The 19,677-nt window shown below is 57.2% G+C and overlaps 1 protein-coding gene across 1 annotated transcript; it reads right to left on the reverse strand.

Moving 5' to 3' along the window:
- Positions 1-258: 258 nt before the first annotated feature.
- TBC1D10C (TBC1 domain family member 10C) lies at positions 259-19,318 on the reverse strand. The gene is made up of 10 exons (XM_039517925.1): positions 19,095-19,318; positions 17,313-17,527; positions 12,016-12,115; positions 8,544-8,651; positions 7,222-7,328; positions 4,390-4,504; positions 3,723-3,788; positions 3,240-3,429; positions 2,447-2,601; positions 259-1,966 (listed from the first exon to the last, which is right to left on the reverse strand). The coding sequence occupies exons 2-10, from the start codon at positions 17,507-17,509 to the stop codon at positions 1,505-1,507; spliced, it is 1,500 nt and encodes a 499-aa protein (XP_039373859.1). The 5' UTR covers positions 17,510-17,527; positions 19,095-19,318; the 3' UTR covers positions 259-1,504.
- Positions 19,319-19,677: the final 359 nt, after the last annotated feature.

Consider the following 19,677-nt stretch of genomic DNA (forward strand, 5'->3'; position numbering starts at 1 on the left):
GGCAGCTCCAGGCCAGCGGGGGTTGGGAATGGGACACGGAGCCTTTCCCTTCTAGGGGGCACGGACTCCAGTCTGGTCCCAAGCTCCAAAACAATCAGGGATCTCAGCTGGACTTGCCCAGGGTTTCTGTTCCTTTCCCCCTGGAGTGGGGCACTTTCTCCCCCTTCCCCAGCACACAGCTCAGGCTCTGCAGGGGGCCACTGCTTCCAGTTCCGTGAGCCTCCTGCACCTGGCAGGGCCAGGGCCTAATCCCAGTGGAGAGTTAATGCTGTCTGGGGACGCAGGTGTCGAGGGCCAGCCTGCGGGCCCAGATTAGCATGGGGGAGGGCTGTGCAGGTGTGTGGCTGCCTGTCTATATATGGCAGTGTAATCTGACAAGGGGGCTAAGCTGGTTACTAGCTGCCCTTTGTGGAAAAATTACCAGCCCTGCTGTGACTGGATCATGCAGCCTTGGGCTGCTACCTAGCACTGACCCCACCGGGAGGCCAACCCCTCTGGGCGATAGGGAAGGTCCTTAGTCCCACCCCAATTTGACCACCACTGGGGGTAGGGCGCCTTCACTGCTGGCGGTCCAGGTTTCTAGCTCAGCTGGCTTCCAGGTAGAAAGCCACTGGGGGATCCTCCCACCCGACCCACAGCATGACCCAGGCCAGAGCAGTCTCCTGCCATTCCTGCCCTGGGGCATATTTCCTTCCTCGGGGCATATTTCCTTCCCCCAGTGATTCCTGTTGTTTGCCAGGTGAGAGCTGCGTAGAGGGCTGGGGCTATTTCCTTCCCCCAGTGTGTCTCCTGAACAAACAGGCTCCTGATTCAACACTTGTGATCGGCCTTTGCCTCCAGGATGAACTTTTAATACCATCTACACAGACAAGCTGCCAAGCAGTGGCTCATCAACCCCATGCCCCAGCCTGGCCACAGCTCAGGGGGTGGGGGGAGGGACCCCAGAAGGAAGTTTCATTTCCTTTTACGTTTTCAATCTGCCCCCCCTCCCCACTCTGATCACAGGCTGCAGTATTCACAGGGCGGCTGCTGAGGTACCCAGGGGCCTGGATCTCAGGCAACGAGCTGTGTGCCCATGGCACCTGGGCACTGACTGCTCTGTCAGGGCTCCAAAGGAGGGGCAAGCCCAGAGCCAAAGGACGGGCAGTGCATGTGAGTGAGCAAGGCCCAGGCAGGGGCCGGACTGTCCGTGTTGCTGACACCAGTAGCCAGATTGCAGTGAACAGGTTCTCCACTCACTAGGCTCCAGTGTGAATACTGACGGGGGCTGTGCGAGAATCTGGCCTTGCTGATCGGCGCTACCGGATGCTGGGGAGTCTCAATCCTCTAAGCCCAAGACCCCTTCCCTCTGCAATGCGATGCCCCACACTGTCTCCTCTCCATCCATTGAGCAGGCAGGGGGTGGAGTCTCTCTTGGTGGGGCAGGCTCTACCCCTGCCATTCAAAACAGGTCTCCAGCAAGGGGCGGAGTCTCTCTTGCTAGGGCAGGCTCCGCCCCACCCATTCAGAAATAGGTCTCCAGGTAGGGGGCAGAGTTTCTCTTGGCGGGGCCAGGCTCCTCCCCTTCCCCGCCCTCTTGCGCTAGGCTGAGCATGGGGCGCTGGGCCACGTGGAAAGTCTTGCCACGTGTGTCTGGTTTCTTCCTGCCTGGGGGCTTCTTCTTCCGAGCCTGCTTCTCGGCCGCCTCCTCCTGCTGGCGCCGCTCCTTCTCCAGCCGGCGCTGCTCCTTGGTGGCTGGTGGGGGGGGGTCCACCACAATCTCGGGGATAGAGAAAGCGGATGCTGGGTGCCTGCCTTTCCTGGGTTGCTGTGCATCCTCCAGCTGCTGGGCGTCGAAGACGGCTTTGGCGTTGGGCAGGCGCTGCTCTGGGCGGTACCTGAAATCAGGCCGGACCTTGCGCAGCTTGGCTAGCTGGATCCGGCACTCACGCTCCACGTCGCGGTCCGAGACGGCCACGTTGTGAACCTGCAGGAGATGGGGGTGGAGGGACATCATGGGGTCTGTGTCTTGTGGGGAGCCCCATGTGCACTGGTGTGAGACGCCTCAGCTTTGTGTGTGCAGGGAAGAGAAACAGCGGAGGGCACCATGACATTGGGTGGGAGGAGCCTGCAGCTGCCCAGCCCCGCCCTTCCCAGCAGGGAGCACTGTGCAGGGGCAGGACAAGGCAAGGGGGGAGATCAGAGCTGGGGAGGCGTCACCCTCAGGAGCTGAGTTGGGGAGGGGGGGACAGAAGAAGATAGCAGGGCAGAGCTAGGGAGTCCCGTCCCCGGGGGAATGAGTTGTGAAGAGGCAGGAGAATGGGGGAGGAAGGAGCTGGGGAGGCCTGGCCCTGTGGGGGCTGAATAGGGGAGGGGGACCTGGCCCTGCCAAGGACTGTGTTTGAGGCTGGTGAAGGTTCCTATCTCTGCAGCAGAAGCCCAGCCTGGTCCCCACCCTGCGCCTCACCTCGGCCATGAACGTGTCCTCCTGCAGCAGGCGGGCTGGGATGCTGCGCAGCTTTTCCAGTGTTTCCACCACGCCTGTGCAGTCCCGCAGATTCTCCGAGGAGCCCAGCGCCAGGCGCACCAGCACCAGCCCCACCCGGAACAGCACCTTCACCCCTGCAGGGAGACAGCAGCTGTCAGACCCCAAGCCAGCAGCAGGGGATGCTGGCACAGCCCTGAAACAGCCAGGAGACCTGGGGGGGGGGGGGGCGGTGGAGGGGCTGAAACAGCCAGGGGTACCTAGGAGGGAGCCATGAAACAGCCAAAGGCACCTGGGAGGGGGAGCCATGAAACTGTCAGGGGAGCTCTGTGTGAGTGAGAGAGAAACAGAGAGAGAGAATGTGAAACAACCAGGGGGACCTACGCAGGGAGACATGAACCAGCCAGGGGAGCTGTGTGTGGAGGACACCATGAAACAGCCAGGTGATCTGGGGGAGGAGCCTTGAAACAGTCAAAGGCCCCTGGAATGGGGAGCCAAGAGATGGGCGGGTGACTCATGAAACAGCCAGGGGACCTGCAAGGGGAGGAATGAAGCTGCCAGTGAAGCTGGGGAAGGTGGAGCCATGAAACAGGCAGCAGGCTTGTGGGGAGCTGTGAAACCGCCAAGACAACATGACCTGGCCCCACCCCTCCTAGTCCAAGGCAGCCAGGATGTCTCAGCCCTGGGGGAGCCATAAATCATGCAGGACCATGCCCCCAGTACAGCCCTGGCTACAGGCTGGCGGAGCTCTGGGCTGAGCCAGTACATCACGCACCCTCGCTGAGGAAGGCATCCCAGATGCGCAGCACGGTGGGGAAAGGCAGGGTGCGGCTGTAGAGGCACAGGAACCACTCAGTGACGTAGAGCAGCGGCCCCACACTGTGCTTCTGCAGGTGCTTGTAGGCCTTGGGGCAGACGCGCCGCAGCAGCGCCACGAAGACCTCACCATCCAGCAGCACTGCCTCCTGCAGGGGCAACCGAGAGTCCATCAGATCTGCCCGCTGCACAGCACCACCCTGCTGCCAAGCACGCAGGCTCCAGCCCCACAACCCTCTCCTACTCCCCTGCCGGGGAGGGCAGGGCTGGGCAGTCCAGGCTCCTCCCACTCCCTGGTGTCCCAGCACCCCTTGCTGAGGAGGGCATGGCCAGGCAGCTGCAGGCTCTTCCCCCTGCCTTGCTGACTCCTGGTTGCATCTCATAAGTGTCCATGACCCTGTAGAATTCCCATCCTGTGGGAAGGGTGCAGGGGGTTTCTCACCATCTCGGGGCTGTAGTAACCAGGCAGGTACCGCTCACTGATCTGCACCAGGCACCAGAAGGCTTGCTGTAGAGAACGAAGAAACATTAGCCAGGGGAGATGTTGGGGTTCCTGGAGCACATGGCGAGGGGGAGTGAATAGCGGAGGGGCACAGGGTTTATGCGAGGGGGAAGGTGTGTATCCTGTGTGGGGAGGAGGGGAACTGGTGGCCCTGGCATGCAAAGGGGCCTGAGGGTGGTGGTTAATGAGGGCTGGGAGTGGGGTTGGTGACCTGTGGGGGTGGGGAGGGTGGCCCGTGAAGGGATGGGAGCTGGCTGCTCCATACGGGAGGGCAATGGGGGCCAGTGCCCATGGGTGGACAGGATTATATTACAGGGCAGCAGAACAGTGGGGGAGGGTGCTCGACAGGGTGGGGCAGGACAGTGAGGGCAGGTGCCTGGTGTGGGTTCAGGATAGTGGGGACAGGGACAGGGCAATGGGGGTGGGGCAGGACAGTGAGGGCGGGTGACCTGCAGGGATGGGCAGGGCAGTGAAGACAGGTGCTGGGCAGTGGGGGAGGGGCAGGGCGGTGAGGTCTGGTGCTGCGGCAGTGAGGTGGGGGCAGTGCAGTTGGGGGGTGCCCCATGGGGGAGGACATGGTTCCCAGTAGCTGCTGGGCATGACTCACCTCAGCAGGCATGTGCATGAGCAGCACTGCAGCCACAGGGCCCTGGGCCTGGCAGTAGCCCTCGCGGGGCCGATACACGGTGTAGGCCTTCAGGAGCTGCATGAGCCCTCGCTGCCTGCATGGATAGGGCTGGGTGTTAGAGTTCGGCCAGGATATGGGGTGCACGGTGCAGAGCTCCCTCCCCATACAGGACCAGAACACTGGGCCCAACTAGCCCAGTATCATCCCCTGACCCCACCCCGTGTCGGATCAGACCTTTGGGAAGAGAACCCAGGTGTCCTGAGTCCACAAGGCTACATATATACAGAATTCTCTAAATAGATACCTAGCGGGGAGTCTATTGGGTGGATGGGTGGAAAAAGGGAGGGAGGAGTATGGATAGAGATGGAGGGAGGGATAGGTGGACAGGTCTGGCTTTAGGAAGTGTGGGGCCCAATTCGAACATTTTTGGCGGGGCCCCGGCAGGGATGACTAAAAAAAGAAAACATGTAAAAAAAAAAAAAAAGCCTTTCATTTCTTAGCAACCGATTCCCTCTAAAAAGTTCTGATTTAAGGGATGTACCACAGTATGTATTTTTTGTACCAATAGGGTTACCATACGTCCGTATTTTCCCAGGAGGACTTGTTAAATTTCAAAAAGTTCTCCCGGACGGCGATTTAAGCACCAAAAAGCCTGACATGTCCGGGAAAATACGGATGTATGTTAACTCTACCTAAAGTTCTTTTTTAAAAAGATGGGCCTGAACTAGAAATGAGCTCCGTTTCACATGTGTGGGTCCCCGCCACTCCCTGGGGGTGTGCTAGGGTGACCAGATGTCCCAATTTTATAGGAACAGTCCTGATTTTTGGGTCTTTTTCTTATATAGGATCCTATTACCCTCCACCCCCATCCTGATTTTTCACACTTGCTCTCTGGTCACATGTGTTGCAGGGTGTGCACATGTGTTGGTCCTAGCTACTCCCTTCCCCCCTCATTGAAGCAGGAGTGCTGGGTTACTGCCCTGGGAACTGCAGGGCACCAGTGGACATGGGGCTGGCTGGAGGTAGGGCAGGGGCTGACTGGAGCTAGGGTCTGGCTGCAGGCAGGACGAGGGGTGCGGGGTTGGCTGGAGACAGATGTGTGTGGGGTGGGCTGTCTGGCTTCAGGTAGGGCCTCAGGGAAGTGCGGCCGGGGTTGGCAGGGCTGGAGACAGAGGAGTGCAGGACTGGCTGGCTTCAGGCAGGGGTGTGTGGCAGGGGTTGGCTAGAGACAGGGCAGGGAGTGTGAGGCTGGCTGCAGGCAGGGCAGGGGATGCGAGGCTGGCTGCAGGCAGGGCAGGGGATGCGGGGCTGGCTGCAGGCAGGGCAGGGGATGCGGGGCTGGCTGCAGGCAGGGCAGGGGTGCAGGGCTGGTGCGGGCAGGGCAGGGGGTGCAGGGCTGGTGTGAGCAGGGGTGTGTGTGGGGCTGGCTGGCTTCGGGCAGGGCCGCAGGGGGGTGCGGCAGGGGTGGGCTGGAGACAGGGCAGGGGATGTGGCAGGGGCTGGCTGCAGACAGGGGCTGGCTGCGGGCAGGGCAGGGGGTGCGGGGCTGGCTGCAGGCAGGGGGTGGTGCGGGCAGGGGGTGCGGGTACAGGGGGTACAGCCCAGCCTGTACGGTAAGTGCCCCCTCCTCCTCCCTCCCACACCGGGGTAGCAGCAGCAGCCTGGGGCTCAGGGGATATTTAAAGGGCCCGGGGCTCCCCTGCTTCTACCACCCCTCCTAGCCGAGGGAGCCCTGGGGAAGCGGCTGGGCTCCGGCGGCTATTTAAAGGATCGGGGCGGCAGAGGCAGCTGGAGCCCCAGACCTTTAAATAGCCCCTGGAGTCCCCCGCTACCTCAGGGCTCCAGGGGCTATTTAAAGGACCGGGGCGGCAGAGGCAGCTGGAGCCCCCCCGCTACCCAGGGCTCTGGGGGCTATTTAAAGGGCCCGGGGCTCCCCTGCTTCTACCACCCCGGCCCTTTAAATAGCCGAAGGAGCCCTGGGAAAGCGGCAGGACTCCAGCGGCTATTTAAAGGGCTGGGGCGGTAGAAGCAACGGGAGCCCCGGACTTTTTAAATAGCCCCCAGAGCCCAGCAGCCCTACTCCAGGGCTCCAGCAGTGGGGCTCTGGTGGCAATTTAAAGGGCCTGGGGCTCCAGCCCCTGCTGGGAGCCCCAGGCCCTTTAAATTGCCCCCTGGGGAAGTCGGACCACCCTGGTACAGCGCACCAGCTCTTGCTGTGGCCAAACTTGGGCGTGTGGCCCTCTTAGGGGTGGGGCCCGATTCAGGGGAGTTGGTTGGATTGGCCTAAAGCCGGCCCTGGGTGTGGATGGGGATGGAGGGAGGGAGGGATAGATAGAAGGAAGGAGGAATGTGGATGGGGATTGATAGATGGATCACACACTCCCCCCTTCCCAGCGGTTTGGGGGTAACTCTGCTGCCCAGCTGGGCACTCCCCAGGGGGCACCGTTCAGTTGCAGGTTGCACCGGTGTGAGGGAATGACTCTGGCTCACGTGCCTGAGTGGTGCCCCGGCCGGTGCGATTTAATGTCATGGACCCAGCCGTGTTCCCCCTGCCCCTTGGACAATCCCTGTTCTCTAACTGGAGCTGCTGGGAGCTGGTGTCAGTGGGAAGACAGCGCCACTCAGTGGCGAGTGCCTGGAATGGGAATCACAGGCCCACTATAGCAGCGCTGCCCAGCTGGGAGGAACAGCCTGGGCTGGGGGCAGGACACAGCACCCTGCTCCGGCTGCAGGGACAACTCTGGCATCAGCCCCAGCAGGGCTTCCCCTCTGCTCCCCCAGCATTTGGCTGTGCCCCCGCCTTTCCCTTACCCGTGTCCTTCAGGCGACAGGAACATCTCGTGGAAGGGGAACTGGCGGTGGATGTCCTTCTCAATGGTCTCCAACCACTGCGGGTCGCCAGGTGACTGTTCCAGTTCCTACGACGACACAGCAATGGGTGACCATGGCAACAGGAAGTGGGCCACACCACCCTATCCCCGGGGCAGGGATTTAGGGTTAGCAGCAAGAGATCAGGGCCTGGGGCGGGTGTTAGCGGCTCCCTGCATGGTGGTTGTCTTTGCATGTGTAGTGTGGGCCAGGAGGGGTGCCAGAGCATGCCGGACTCAGCCCAACTGGATGCGGGTCCTTCGGCTCTGGCTGGGATCAACCCAGAGCAATGGAAACCCCAATGACTATCACCTATCAGCAAGGGCTCCCAGCAGGCTTGAGCACGTGAACTCAATTGTGGTCTCTCACCTAGGACTGAGGGACAAAGGACCAGGACAGAGAAAGGAAACTGCACGGCTCTCAAAGCAGCAGCATTGCTCACGGAGCCCTGGTGCGGGTCAGGACGGATGATGTCTTAACATTTGTCCCTCTGTTTCTCCACTCAGGACTCCCCACTCCATGTGCCAGCGGGCTAACGAACCCTGCTCTGGTTGGAAAAGCTGCCCCGTGTCACTGCAAACACTGGCTGGGGTGCCCGGGGCCCTAGAGAGGGTGAATATCTCTGACCAGGCGTCTGGCTCAGTTGGGACTCATGGGGCAGAGCTCATGGCACAAAGCAAGAGGGCTGGAGTCCAGCGGCTCCGTCTCGGGGGCATTGAGGCCTTGTGGCTGGCCCTTGGGAGACTGGTACACTGAAGGGTACCACCACAGCACTGTCTATAAGCTGAGTCATAGCACAGATGCAGTGGATCCGTGCCTCAAGATGTTCTATTCTGCTACTGACGATGACTCACCGTGGGGCCAGATGCTGTTTTCCTGCCAATCACCCCATGGCAGTCAGCAGGGTCAGGGAGAACAAGATTGGGCTCTTTCACCCTGTATATTAACCCCCTGTCCTCTGGCCCTGGGGAGTTGAGAGCTCCCTCCTGCCACTGCAACAATGCAGGTGCCTGCTGCAAGAGCTAAAGGAGCGCTCCTCTAGCAGCAGTGGTAGCTGGGATGTTATCCTCTCTGCACACTAGCCAATACAGGGTAGCCTTGTGCATATCCAGCGCCTAGAGCCAGGAATGCGAAAGTCTGGGAGGCAGCTGGCTCAGAGCTTGGGGGCATCGGCATGGATGCAGGTGGGGCAGAGTGGGTGGGTGGGGGGCAGAGGATGCCGAGGGAGAGTGGGAGCCGCGAGGGAGGCAGGAGGAGCTGATTACCTTGTACTTGCCATGGTTGCGGTCCATGCTGGTCTGCCCTCCACACAGCAGGGGCCAGCAGCGGGCGCGCATGGATGAGGGGATCCCTTTACGGCACAGAACCTTCACCTGGAGCCAGAGAACTGTATCAATCACAGCACAACCCACCACAGGGCAGGGCCAGGGAGAAGGGGCCCAGCATGGTGCCACACTAGAGAGAGCCAGGGCCCTGGGACACGGGATTCAGGGGCAGGGAGATCCTAGCTCCAGGGGGCTTTAAACTAGGTTCACCGGGGGAAGGAGACCAAAGCCCTGAGGTAAGTGGGGAAGTGGGATACCGGGAGGAAGCACAAGCAGGAGAATGCAAGAGGGGAGGACTCCTGTCTCAGACCGAGAAAGCGGGACAATCAGCGAGTTATCTTAAGTGCCTATACACAAATGCAAGAAGCCTGGGGAACAAGCAGGGAGAACTAGAAGTCCTGGCACAGTCAGGGAATTATGATGTAATTGGAATAACAGAGACTTGGTGGGATAACTCACATGATTGGAGTACTGTCATGGATGGATATAAACTGTTCAGGAAGGACAGGCAGGGCAGAAAAGGTGGGGGAGTTGCGTTGTATGTAAGAGAGCAGTATGACTGCTCAGAGCTCCAGTATGAAACTGCAGAAAAACCTGAGTGTCTCTGGATTAAATTTAGAAGTATGAACAACAAGGGTAATGTCATGGTGGGAGTCTGCTACAGACCACCAGACCAGGGGGATGAGGTGGATGAGGTTTTCTTCCAGCAACTAACAGAAGTTGCTAGATCACAGGCCCTGGTTCTCATGGGTGACTTTAATCCCCCCGATATCTGCTGGGAGAGCAATACAGCAGTGCACAGACAATCCAGGAAGTTTCTGGAAAGTGTAGGGGACAATTTCCTGGTGCAAGTGCTGGAGGAACCAACTAGGGGAAAAGCTCTTCTTGACCTGCTGCTCACAAACAGGGAAGAAATAGTAGAGGAAGCAATAGTGGATGGGAACCTGGGAGGCAGTGACCATAAAATGGTCGAGTTCAGGATCCTGACACAAGGAAGAAAGGAGAGCAGTAGAACAGAGACCCTGGACTTCAGAAAAGCAGACTTTGACTCCCTCAGGGAACTAATGGGCAAGGTCCCCTGGGATAATAACATGACGGGGAAAGGAGTCGAGGAAAGCTGGCTGTATTTTAAAGAAACCTTATTGAGGTTGCAGGAACAAACCATCCCGATGTGTAGGAAGAAAAGTAAATATGGCAGGCGACCAGCTTGGCTTAACAGTGAAATCCTTGCTCGTCTTAAACACAAAAAAACAGCTTACAAGAAGTGGAAGATTGGACAAATAACCAGAGAGGAGTATAAAAGTATTGCTCAGGCATTCAGGTGTGAAATTAGGAAGGCCAAATCACACTTGGAGTTGCAGCTAGCTGGAGATGTTAGGAGTAACACGAAGGGTTTCTTTAGGTATGTTAGCAACAGGAAGAAAGTCAAGGAAAGTGTGGGCCCCTTGCTCAATGAGGGAGGGAACCTAGTGACAGAGGATGTGGAGAAAGCTAGTGTACTAAATGCTTTTTTTGCCTCTGTCTTCACAGACAAGGTCAGTTCCCAGACAGCTGCACTCTGCAGCACGGTATGGGGAGGAGGTGACCAGCTCTCTGTGGAGAAAGAAGTAGTTCGGGACTATTTAGGAAAGCTGGACGAACACAAGTCCATGGGGCCGGATGCGCTGCATCCGAGGGTGCTAAAGGAGTTGGCCGATGAGATTGCAGAGCCATTGGCCATTATCTTTGAAAAATCATGGCGATCGGGGGAGGTCCCGGACGACTGGAAAAAAGCTAATGTAGTGCCCATCTTTAAAAAAGGGAAGAAGGAAGATCCAGGGAACTACAGGCCAGTCAGTCTCACCTCAGTCCCTGGAAAAATCATGGAACAGGTCCTCAAGGAATCAATCCTGAACCACTTAAAGGAGGGGAAAGTGATCAGGAACAGTCAGCATGGATTCACCAAGGGCAAGTCATGCCTGACTAACCTAATTGCCTTCTATGATGAGATAACCGGCTCTGTGGATGAGGGGAAAGCAGTGGATGTGCTATTTCTGGACTTTAGCAAAGCTTTTGATACAGTCTCCCACAGTATTCTTGCCAGCAAGTTAAAGAAGTATGGGCTGGATGAATGGACGGTAAGGTGGATAGAAAACTGGCTAGATGGTCGGGCTCAACGGGTAGTGATCAATGGTTCCATGTCTAGTTGGCAACCGGTATCAAGTGGAGTGCCCCAAGGGTTGGTGCTGGGGCCGGTTTTATTCAATATCTTCATTAATGATCTGGAGGATGGTGTGGACTGCACCCTTAGCAAGTTTGCAGATGACACTAAACTGGGAGGAGTGGTTGATATGCTGGAGGGTAGGGATAGGATACAGAGGGACCTAGACACATTAGAGGATTGGGCCAAAAGAAATATGATGAGGTTCAACAAGGACAAGTGCAGAGTCCTGCACTTAGGACGGAAGAATCCCATGCACTGCTACAGACTAGGGACCGAATGGCTGGGCAGCAGTTCTGCAGAAAAGGACCTACGGGTTACGGTGGACGAAAAGCTGAATATGAGTCAACAGTGTGCCCTTGTTGCCAAGAAGGCTAATGGCATTTTGGGTTGTATAAGTAGGGGCATTTCCAGCAGATCGAGGGATGTGATCATTCCCCTCTACTCAGCACTGGTGAGGCCACATTTGAAGTACTGTGCCCAGTTTTGGGCCCCACACTACAAGAAGGATGTGGACAAATTGGAGAGAGTCCAGCGGAGGGCAACAAAAATGATTAGGGGGCTGGAACACATGACTTATGAGGAGAGGCTGAGGGAACTGGGATTGTTTAGTCTGCAGAAGAGAAGAATATGGGGGGATTTGATAGCTGCTTTCAACTACCTGAAAGGGGGTTCCAAAGAGGATGGATCTAGACTGTTCTCAGTGGTACCTGATGACAGAACAAGAAGTAATAGTCTCAAGTTGCAGTGGGGGAGGTTTAGGTTGGACATTAGGAAAAACTTTTTCACTAGTAGGGTGGTGAAGAACTGGAATGTGTTACCTAGGGAGGTAGTGGAATCTCCTTCCTTAGAGGTTTTTAAGGTCAGGCTTGACAAAGCCCTGGCTGGGATGATTTAGTTGGGTTTGGTCCTGCTTTGAGCAGGGGGTTGGACTAGATGACCTCCTGAGGTCCCTTCCAACCCTGAGATTCTATGATTCTATGGCTCAGCTGTGTGGTATTACACTGTCAGGAGACGTAATGGGGGAAGCCCTGGCAGCAGCTGATTCCTTGGGGGAGTGGAGCACACTGGAGTGCCCTATGGGGAAACCGGTTGCTCCCTGGGGGGATTAGCATGGCCCTTTGGGGTGCCCCATGGGAGGACTGAGTGGCCCATTGGGCAATTGGCATGGTCCCATAGAGGGGTTGGGATTTCTCTGTGGCTCCTCCTCACCTTCTTGTACCTCCTGGCCATGGCCTTCTCCCAGAGCGATGTCATCTCCAGCCATCTGGCTTCCCGGTGCCGGATGAGCTCTACTGGGGGCTGGCCCAGGCTGGATGAGGGGAAGAGAATGGGTATCAGGCCAAAGGCCATCTCCTCCTCGCCCTGTGCCTCCATTCCTCCCATCTCTTTGTCCCTCTGGTGCACCCCTTCTACCTCTCTTTCATTCCCTCTTACCTCCTCCTTGTGCCTCCTCTGCTTCCTCATTCAGTAGCCACATGAGGCTCCCCTCCTGGGGCACTACTCTGGGAAGAGAGCACAGCCTCCTCATATTGCCCATCCCCTGTCCGCTCCTTCCTCTCCAGGTACTGCTGCCTCAGCTCCCTGTACCCCTACCCTACCCTGGGGCTGGGCAGGGGGAGGCAGGACCTGGGAATGTGAAAACTAAACACTGGGTAAATCAGGATGTTCCAACATCACCTTAACTCTGACCTCTCTCCTGCCTAACCCGAGCTACAGGCTGCTGGCACCATCACCCTGCCAACTCTACCCCCAGATGAGCCATAGAGCTGCCCCCCCGGCATCACCCCCACATTCTGCATGCCGAGGGAGCATTCGCTTAACCGTCTGTTATTGTTTAGAGACCCAGAACATTGCTTTTCACCCTCCATGTGCTCTGGAAACACCCCACAATTCCCACTCTCCCACCAGAAGCACAGATCTTTTGTTTACTGGGTTTGTAAATCCATGGGGCACATTCTTAGCAACCAGATCTGGATGTATTCCTTCTGCCATGGAGACCACGAGTTTGAGTAACACCAAGTAAGCAAGGAATAATAATTAACTAACAAGCGAGTAATGTCTGAGTAAATACTTAGTAATCCCCGAGTAACAAGTGAATAAACACTGAGATTAGCAAGTAATCGCTGAGTAGCGTCTGAGTAAATATCAAGTAACACTTGGGTAATGACTACATAAACCCAAGTAGTGGCAAAGGAGTGATCAAGTAACAACTGAGTAAACCATGAGTAATGGCCAGGTAAACACCAAATAATGATTCAATAAACACTTAGTAACAATTTAGTAAACCCTGACTACCGAGTAATGACTAAATGACCACCACACAATGCCTTCATAACCACTGAGTAAATCCTGAATAATGACTGAGTAAATACTGACTAAAAATTGAGCAATGGCTAAGCAAACAACCGGGTGGCATTTGAATAATAAGCAACTAAACAGAAGTCATGGCTGAGTAATGACCTAGCAAATACCAATAGCTCAACTCCCTGTTGCCCTAGGGCAGTGGTTCTCAAATTTTTGTACTGGTGACCCCTTTCACCTAGCAAGCCTCTGAGTGTGATGCCCTTATAAATTAAAAAACACTTTTTATATCGTTAACACCATTATAAATGCTTGAGGCAAAGTGGGGTTTGGAGTGGAAGCTGACAGCTCGCGACCCCCCATTTAATAACCTCACGAGGACACACGGGGGAGGTGCTACACTGTCTCTGACTGTTCTGTGCAAAGCTCCATTGGTCCACCGCAGCAGAGGCACAGTTGAAGCAGCCCCAAGGGTTGTTGTAGCCTGTGAGGAGGGCAGAACTGGCACCTGCTACAGACTGCCTGCCCTCCATCTGGGCCTATGTAACAACTGAGTAATGAGTGAGTAAACACTGTGGCCTGGTCTACATATAAAACTTAGGTCAACCTAGCTACCTCACGCAGGACTGTAAAAAACATCATGCCCTGTGCAACATAACCCCAACTGCAGACACAGCTAGGTTGGTGGAAGAATTCTTCTATTGGCCTAGCTACTGCCTCTCAAGGGGGGTGGATTTACTACAGCGACAGAAAAATGCCTTCCCTCATCATAGCAAGTGTCTACACTAAAGTGGTGCTGCTGCAGCAGTGCTGCTGTAGTGCTTCTTGTGTAGACACGCTGAGTCACGAGCAAGTAAACGTTGAGTAACGAGCAAGTAAACATTGAGGAACAAGTAAATATTGAGTAATGAACATGCAAAAGCAAAGTAATGAGTGAGTAAACAACATGGAGTAACAAGTGAGTAAGAACATAAGAGAGACCATACTGGCTCAGACCAATGATCCCTCTAGTCCAGTATTCTGTCTTCTGACAATGACCAATGCCAGGTATTTCAGAGGGAATGAACAGAACAGGGCAAGTACTGAGTGATCCATCCCATGTCATTCACTCCCAGTATCTGGCAGTCAGAGATTTAGGGATACCCAGAGCATGGGGTTGTGTCCCTGACCATCTTCACTAATAGTCATTGATGGACCTATACTCCATGAACTTATCTAATTCTTTCTTGAAATCAACTATACTTTTCACCATCACAACATCCCCTGGCAACGAGTTCCACAGGCTGACTGTGTGTTGTGTGAAGAAATACTTCCTTTTGTTTGTTTTAAACTTGCTGCCTGTTAATTTCATCGGGTGACCCCGGGTTCTTGTGTTATGTGAAGGGGTAAATAACACTTCCTTATTTGCTTTCTTCACACCAGTCATGATTTTATAGACCACTACCATAGCCCCCCTTAGTCATCTCTTTTTCAAGCTGAACGGTCCCAGTCTTTTTAATCTCTCCACATGTAAAAGCTGTTCCATACCCCTAATCATTTTTGTTGTAATGAGTAATGAGAACATAACACTGAGTAATGTGTGAGTAAACACTGAGTAATGAGCGAGCAGATACTGAATAATGAGCAAATAAACACTGAATAAAGAGGGAGTAAGTAATACTACCAGTGTTTTAACCTACAGAGCTTCCCTCTCATACTCTTATCAGGAGATGGGCGTGGGCAGCGAGGGGTCTGTTGGGCAGGGGAATTGCCTTCGGGGGCAGGTTGGCAGCCCCATTCCAAGTGATCTTCCCAGCAGCACAGAGCAGATCCCCGGGATGAGGCTGTAGGATCCTAGGGAAAACGGGGTTGGGGCTGAACAGGACTGTTCTCTCTTCTCTCCTGGGCCTGTTCACACCCTGAGCTGCTCGGTGGGGTAAGGTGGGGGAGGCTGGGGCGCTGACGTCCCTGACCACACACCGCTGCAAGCACGGTGTGCACATCACCATGGAGACGGGGACAGGATGTGGCCAAGCCATGAGCTGCTGAAACAGGAAGTGTTAGTTCATGCGGGTGGAGGGGTGCAGGGTTGGTGGAACCCACCCCTCCCTTAGCCCAGCACCAACAGTGCTCAGAGCCCTTCCCAGAGGGGTGAGGGGCTCTGGCTGACGTGGGCCTCACACCCCTCATTACCACACGTCCCCCCCAGAACCCCAAGAAAGGCTTGGGCCATGGAAGGTGTGAGCAGCCCAGAAGGAAACCATAGCTTCTGAGCTCATGTCCTCTGCAGGATCACTGTATGATAATGGGGCAGAGCTCCCCAGCTTCCCCCAGGGCTGGAGCATTCGCCAGGCCTCAGTGCCTGGCAGTCCTGAGGAGACATCCCTAAAGATCTCTAGCTCATCACAAGTTCTGGGATCAGTGCAGGAGTCACCCCAGGGCTTCACAGGAGATCAGACTAGACCAGTGGTTTTCAATCTGTGGTCCACAGACTCCTGTGGGGTCTGCAGATCATGTCTAAGATTTCCAAAGGGGCCTGCACCTCAATTAGAAATTTTTTGGGGGTCTGCAAATGAAAAAAGGTTCAAAACCACTGGACTAGATGATCAGAACAGCCCTTTCTGGCCTTCCAGCCAGGGATTCAGGAGCCTTCCCATGCCTCCGCGCATTGCATTGACGTCATAGTTTGCATTTAATTTCCTATGATTTTTGTAACGAACAGTAAGGAAAGGGAGGGAAAATCCCCTCCAAAGACAGAGCTTCCATCTCTGGTGTTCCCGAGCTCTACTCCTTTGCAGATGCACCTTGCAGATTTCAGAACTGGGATCTGTTTGGTTAGACCCTACCTAAACATGCCCCCCCCTCCAAGGGAGGACCCTGGAACCCTGACTGAGCCAGTAGTTAGAAAACTCCACCCTGTCATCTGCCTTCAGCACACTGTGCATTTAAACAACAACAACCACACAGACCTTAGCCTTGCCATGCTGGATAACCACCACTAAACCCCTTGGCACTAGCTACGCTTAGCCCTCATATTTGTTATCACCATCAGCTAGCCCAGTGTCCAGGGAGACACCCCAATAAGCCAGGTCCCCGGGAAGCAGGAGAGGATGTTATAGTAACATAGCATCTTTCATCCTGCAGCACTTTGCAGTCAATGCTGGCTGTGTGAGCTGGGGCAGGTCACCTGCCCTGCTTGGTGCCTCAGTTTCCCCATCTGTTCAATGGGGAGTAGGACACAGACCCTGCACCCCTCTCATTCAATAGGAGATGGAATGGCAGGTACTATGGAAGAGCTAGGTGTTATTGTGATCCTAGACATAGACAGTTATGGGGCTGAGGCTGCCTCTAGGGAGGAGGGCACACAGGACGCTGTGCTGCAGGGAGCGTGGTGGCAGCATGGCACACTGACACCAGGGTGGCATGGGCTCTTCCGAACCCCGCCCTGAAAGCTCCAGCAACCTCAGCTGACCCAGCCATGAGGCTGATGGCCTGAGCTGGCCCTGCCTGGATACAGTTTTGGGGCTGTACACCCACGCGCGATTCCCCAGCTGGGGGAAGTTACGGAGAGTGAACCGGGGTGCCCAGGGGCCATTGTGCCTCCCAGCAGAGGGCCTGCCCTCACTAACATTTTGGTTGTAGAGACCCTAAAGGGCACCCATGATATTCCCTGGTTCAGAGGATCCCCTACATCAGACTGTCAGGGAGATGGGGCTGGTGCACAGGGCCCTGATGCAAGAGTCCCAAACAGTCTTCTTCCCCAGCGCCTGAGACCCTCCTTCCCCAAACTCTGCCTCTTCCCTGCTTCTGCCCCACCCCCAGGGGGCAGCAGGACTAGGAGAGAGGTGGGGGGGGGGCAGGGCCACAACCACAAGCTGCTACACTTGGGTGTGGGCTGATTCCCCAGTCCCCAGGCCAGCTCCTCTGTGTATGTCCGTTCTATGGGCCTGAGCACCCTATATCCTCAGCTCACAGAGCGGGGAGATGTTGGATCAAGGCTCAGAGCCCAGGGGATTGTCCTGCAGGACTCAGAATGCGGGTATCAGCCCAGCACCCACAATGGCTCCAGGGAGCAAGAGATCAGGACAAGGAATGGGAGTTAGGCATCTGGGTCAGCTGTGCAGGGTACTCACCCCTAGGGGACACAGAAACACCCTTTGCAGCACCCCTACTCCCTCTGCAATGCCCCCTTTGAGCACTCCCATGCCCAGACCTGCTCCACTCACCCATCCTGGGTGCCACTGGCCCCGAGGAAGCCATAGCGGTCGGTCTGGCGATAGGGGGCAGCCCCGTTCAACTCAGAGTCGGAGCCCAGCGAGCTAGAGTCATCATGGCACCCCAGGGCTGAATCGAAGGCGTCGGACAGCTCCTCCAGGGTACTGAGGCTGGAGGAGTCGGCGGAGGACATGGGGCCGGACGCCATGCCCACAAGTCCAGCACCCTGCAAGGGGAGGGAGGGCAGGGAGAGGGGCCCTCAGTCAGTGCCCAGCATGGCCAGCCCAGAACAGAACACCCCAGGAGACAACCCCAGAATCTGACCTGCCCAGGGCCCCGCATCCCCATCTCCCCTAGGGCCTGCCCCCCTGGGCCCCTCATCCCCTCCCCGCTAGAGTCTGCCCAGCCTAGGGCCCCTAACCCGCATCGCCCCAGGGTCTGACCTGCCCAGGGCTACACAACCTCATCCCCCTCTGGGTCTGACCCACCCAGGGCCCCTCATCGCCCCAGGGTCTGACCCGCCCAGGGCCCCTAACCCCCATCGCCCCAGGGTCTGACCCGCCCAGGGCCCCACAACCTCATCCCACCAGGGTCTGTCCCGCCCAGGGTCCCTAATCCCCATCACCCCAAGGTCTTCCCCGTCCAGGGCTACACAACCTCATCCCCCCAGGGTCTTCCTCGCCCAGGGCCCCACAACCTCATCCCCCCTGGGGCTGACCCGCCCAAGGCCCCTAACCCCCATTGCCCCAGGGTCTGACCCGCCCAGGGCTCCTAACCCACATCGCCCTAGGGTCTGACCCGCCCAGGTCCCACAACCTCATCCCCCCAGGGTCTGCCCCACCCAAGGCCCCTCATCCCCAGCACCCCCAGGGTCTGCCTCTACCAGAGCTCCACACTCTCATCTCCCCCTAGGGTCTGCTCCACCCAGGGCCCCTCATCCCCTCCCCCCCAGAGTCTACCCAGCCCAGGGCCCCTCACCTCCATTCCCACCAAGGTCTGCCTCTACCAAAGCTCCGCACTCCCATCCCGCCCAAGGTCTGCCCAGCCCAGGGCCCACAACCCCATCCACCCCAGGGGCTGATCTGCCCAGGGCCCCAAACCCATCCCTGCCCAGGCCCTGCCCAGCCAGGGCCCCAAAACCCCATTTCCTCCAGTCTGCCCAGCCCAAGGCTCCAAGGCCCCTCACCCCCATCCCTCCCAGGGTCTGCCCCACCCAGAGCCCCTCCCACCAGTGTCTGCCCAGCCCAGGGCCCCGCACCTCCATCCCCCCAGGGTCTGCAGAGCCCAGGTCCCCTCACCCCCATCTTCCCCAGGATCTGCCCCACCCAAAACCCCACACTCACATCCCCTCAGGAACTGCACCGCCCAGTGCCCCACATCTCCATCCCCCAGGGTCTGCCCCACTCAGGACTCCTCCGCACCATCTTTGCTTCCAGTCCAGGCCCCCCCACCTCCATCCTTGTTCCCCAGGTTCCAGTCCAGGCCCCCCCACCTCCATCCCCGTTCCCCAGGTTCCAGCCCAGGGAACCACACCTCCATTCCCCTGCCCCGGGGCCCAGCTCCTCCAGCCTCATGTGTACTAGGGGGAGGAATCCATGGGGGCCTGGTTTCTGGTCAGGGAGCGTAACACGCTCACACACAGAGCCCCAATTCTCTTGTGTCTATCCCGGGGGTAACTTTGTGCAGCCCTTGTCTCCAAACCTGGCCCCCCGGCACGGCACGGTTCCTAGGGAATCTTCCCACATGGCCCCCAAGGAGCCCTCCCCGTGCTCCGTTCCCTTGTTCCCACTCACCTTCAATGTGCCCAATCCTCTTAGCTTGTGCACTGTGCTGGGGCCATTCCCAATGGAGCAGTGCCCAAGTGGCACAGCCGTGCATTCGTCCCTTGCCAACACCTCAGTCCAGTGCGCTCCCCATGGGCGCTGCAAACTTATTTCCTCTTTGCTGTCATTTCCTTTTGCACCTGACAGGGCTGAGGCAGCATGCGGGTGGGGGGCGGGGGGAGGGGAGCCTGAAGCCACGGGGAGTGTGTCTGTGGGGCGGCGCTGCCACCCCGCTCCCTGCAGCGCCCCCTGCTGGGAGAGGCTGGAGCTGGAATAGCTGGGAGCTCCCCCCACAGCCAGTGCCCCCACCCCGCTCCCTGCAGTGCCCCCTGCTGGGAGACGCTGGAGATGGAGTAGCTGGGAGCTCCCCCACAGCCAGGGCCCCCACCCCGCTCCCTGCAGTGCCCCCTGCTGGGAGACGCTGGAGATGGAGTAGCTGGGAGCTCCCCCACAGCCAGGGCCCCCACCCCGCTCCCTGCAGCGCCCCCTGCTGGGAGACGCTGGAGATGGAGTAGCTGGGAGCTCCCCCACAGCCAGGGCCCCCACCCCGCTC

This window comes from Mauremys reevesii, unplaced genomic scaffold (assembly GCF_016161935.1).
Source record: "Mauremys reevesii isolate NIE-2019 unplaced genomic scaffold, ASM1616193v1 Contig2, whole genome shotgun sequence".
Lineage (NCBI taxonomy): Eukaryota > Metazoa > Chordata > Testudines > Geoemydidae > Mauremys > Mauremys reevesii.

Excerpts from the sequence above, each read along its gene's own strand:
- TBC1D10C (XM_039517925.1), bottom strand. The coding sequence starts at position 17,509 with ATGGCGTCCGGCCCCATGTCCTCCGCCGACTCCTCCAGCCTCAGTACC. Across the intron at positions 7,329-8,543 it reads GCAACCATGGCAAGTACAAG|GAACTGGAACAGTCACCTGG; the intron begins GTAATCAGCTCC and ends GTGTCGTCGTAG. Across the intron at positions 2,602-3,239 it reads GGATGCCTTCCTCAGCGAGG|GGGTGAAGGTGCTGTTCCGG; the intron begins GTGCGTGATGTA and ends GTCTCCCTGCAG.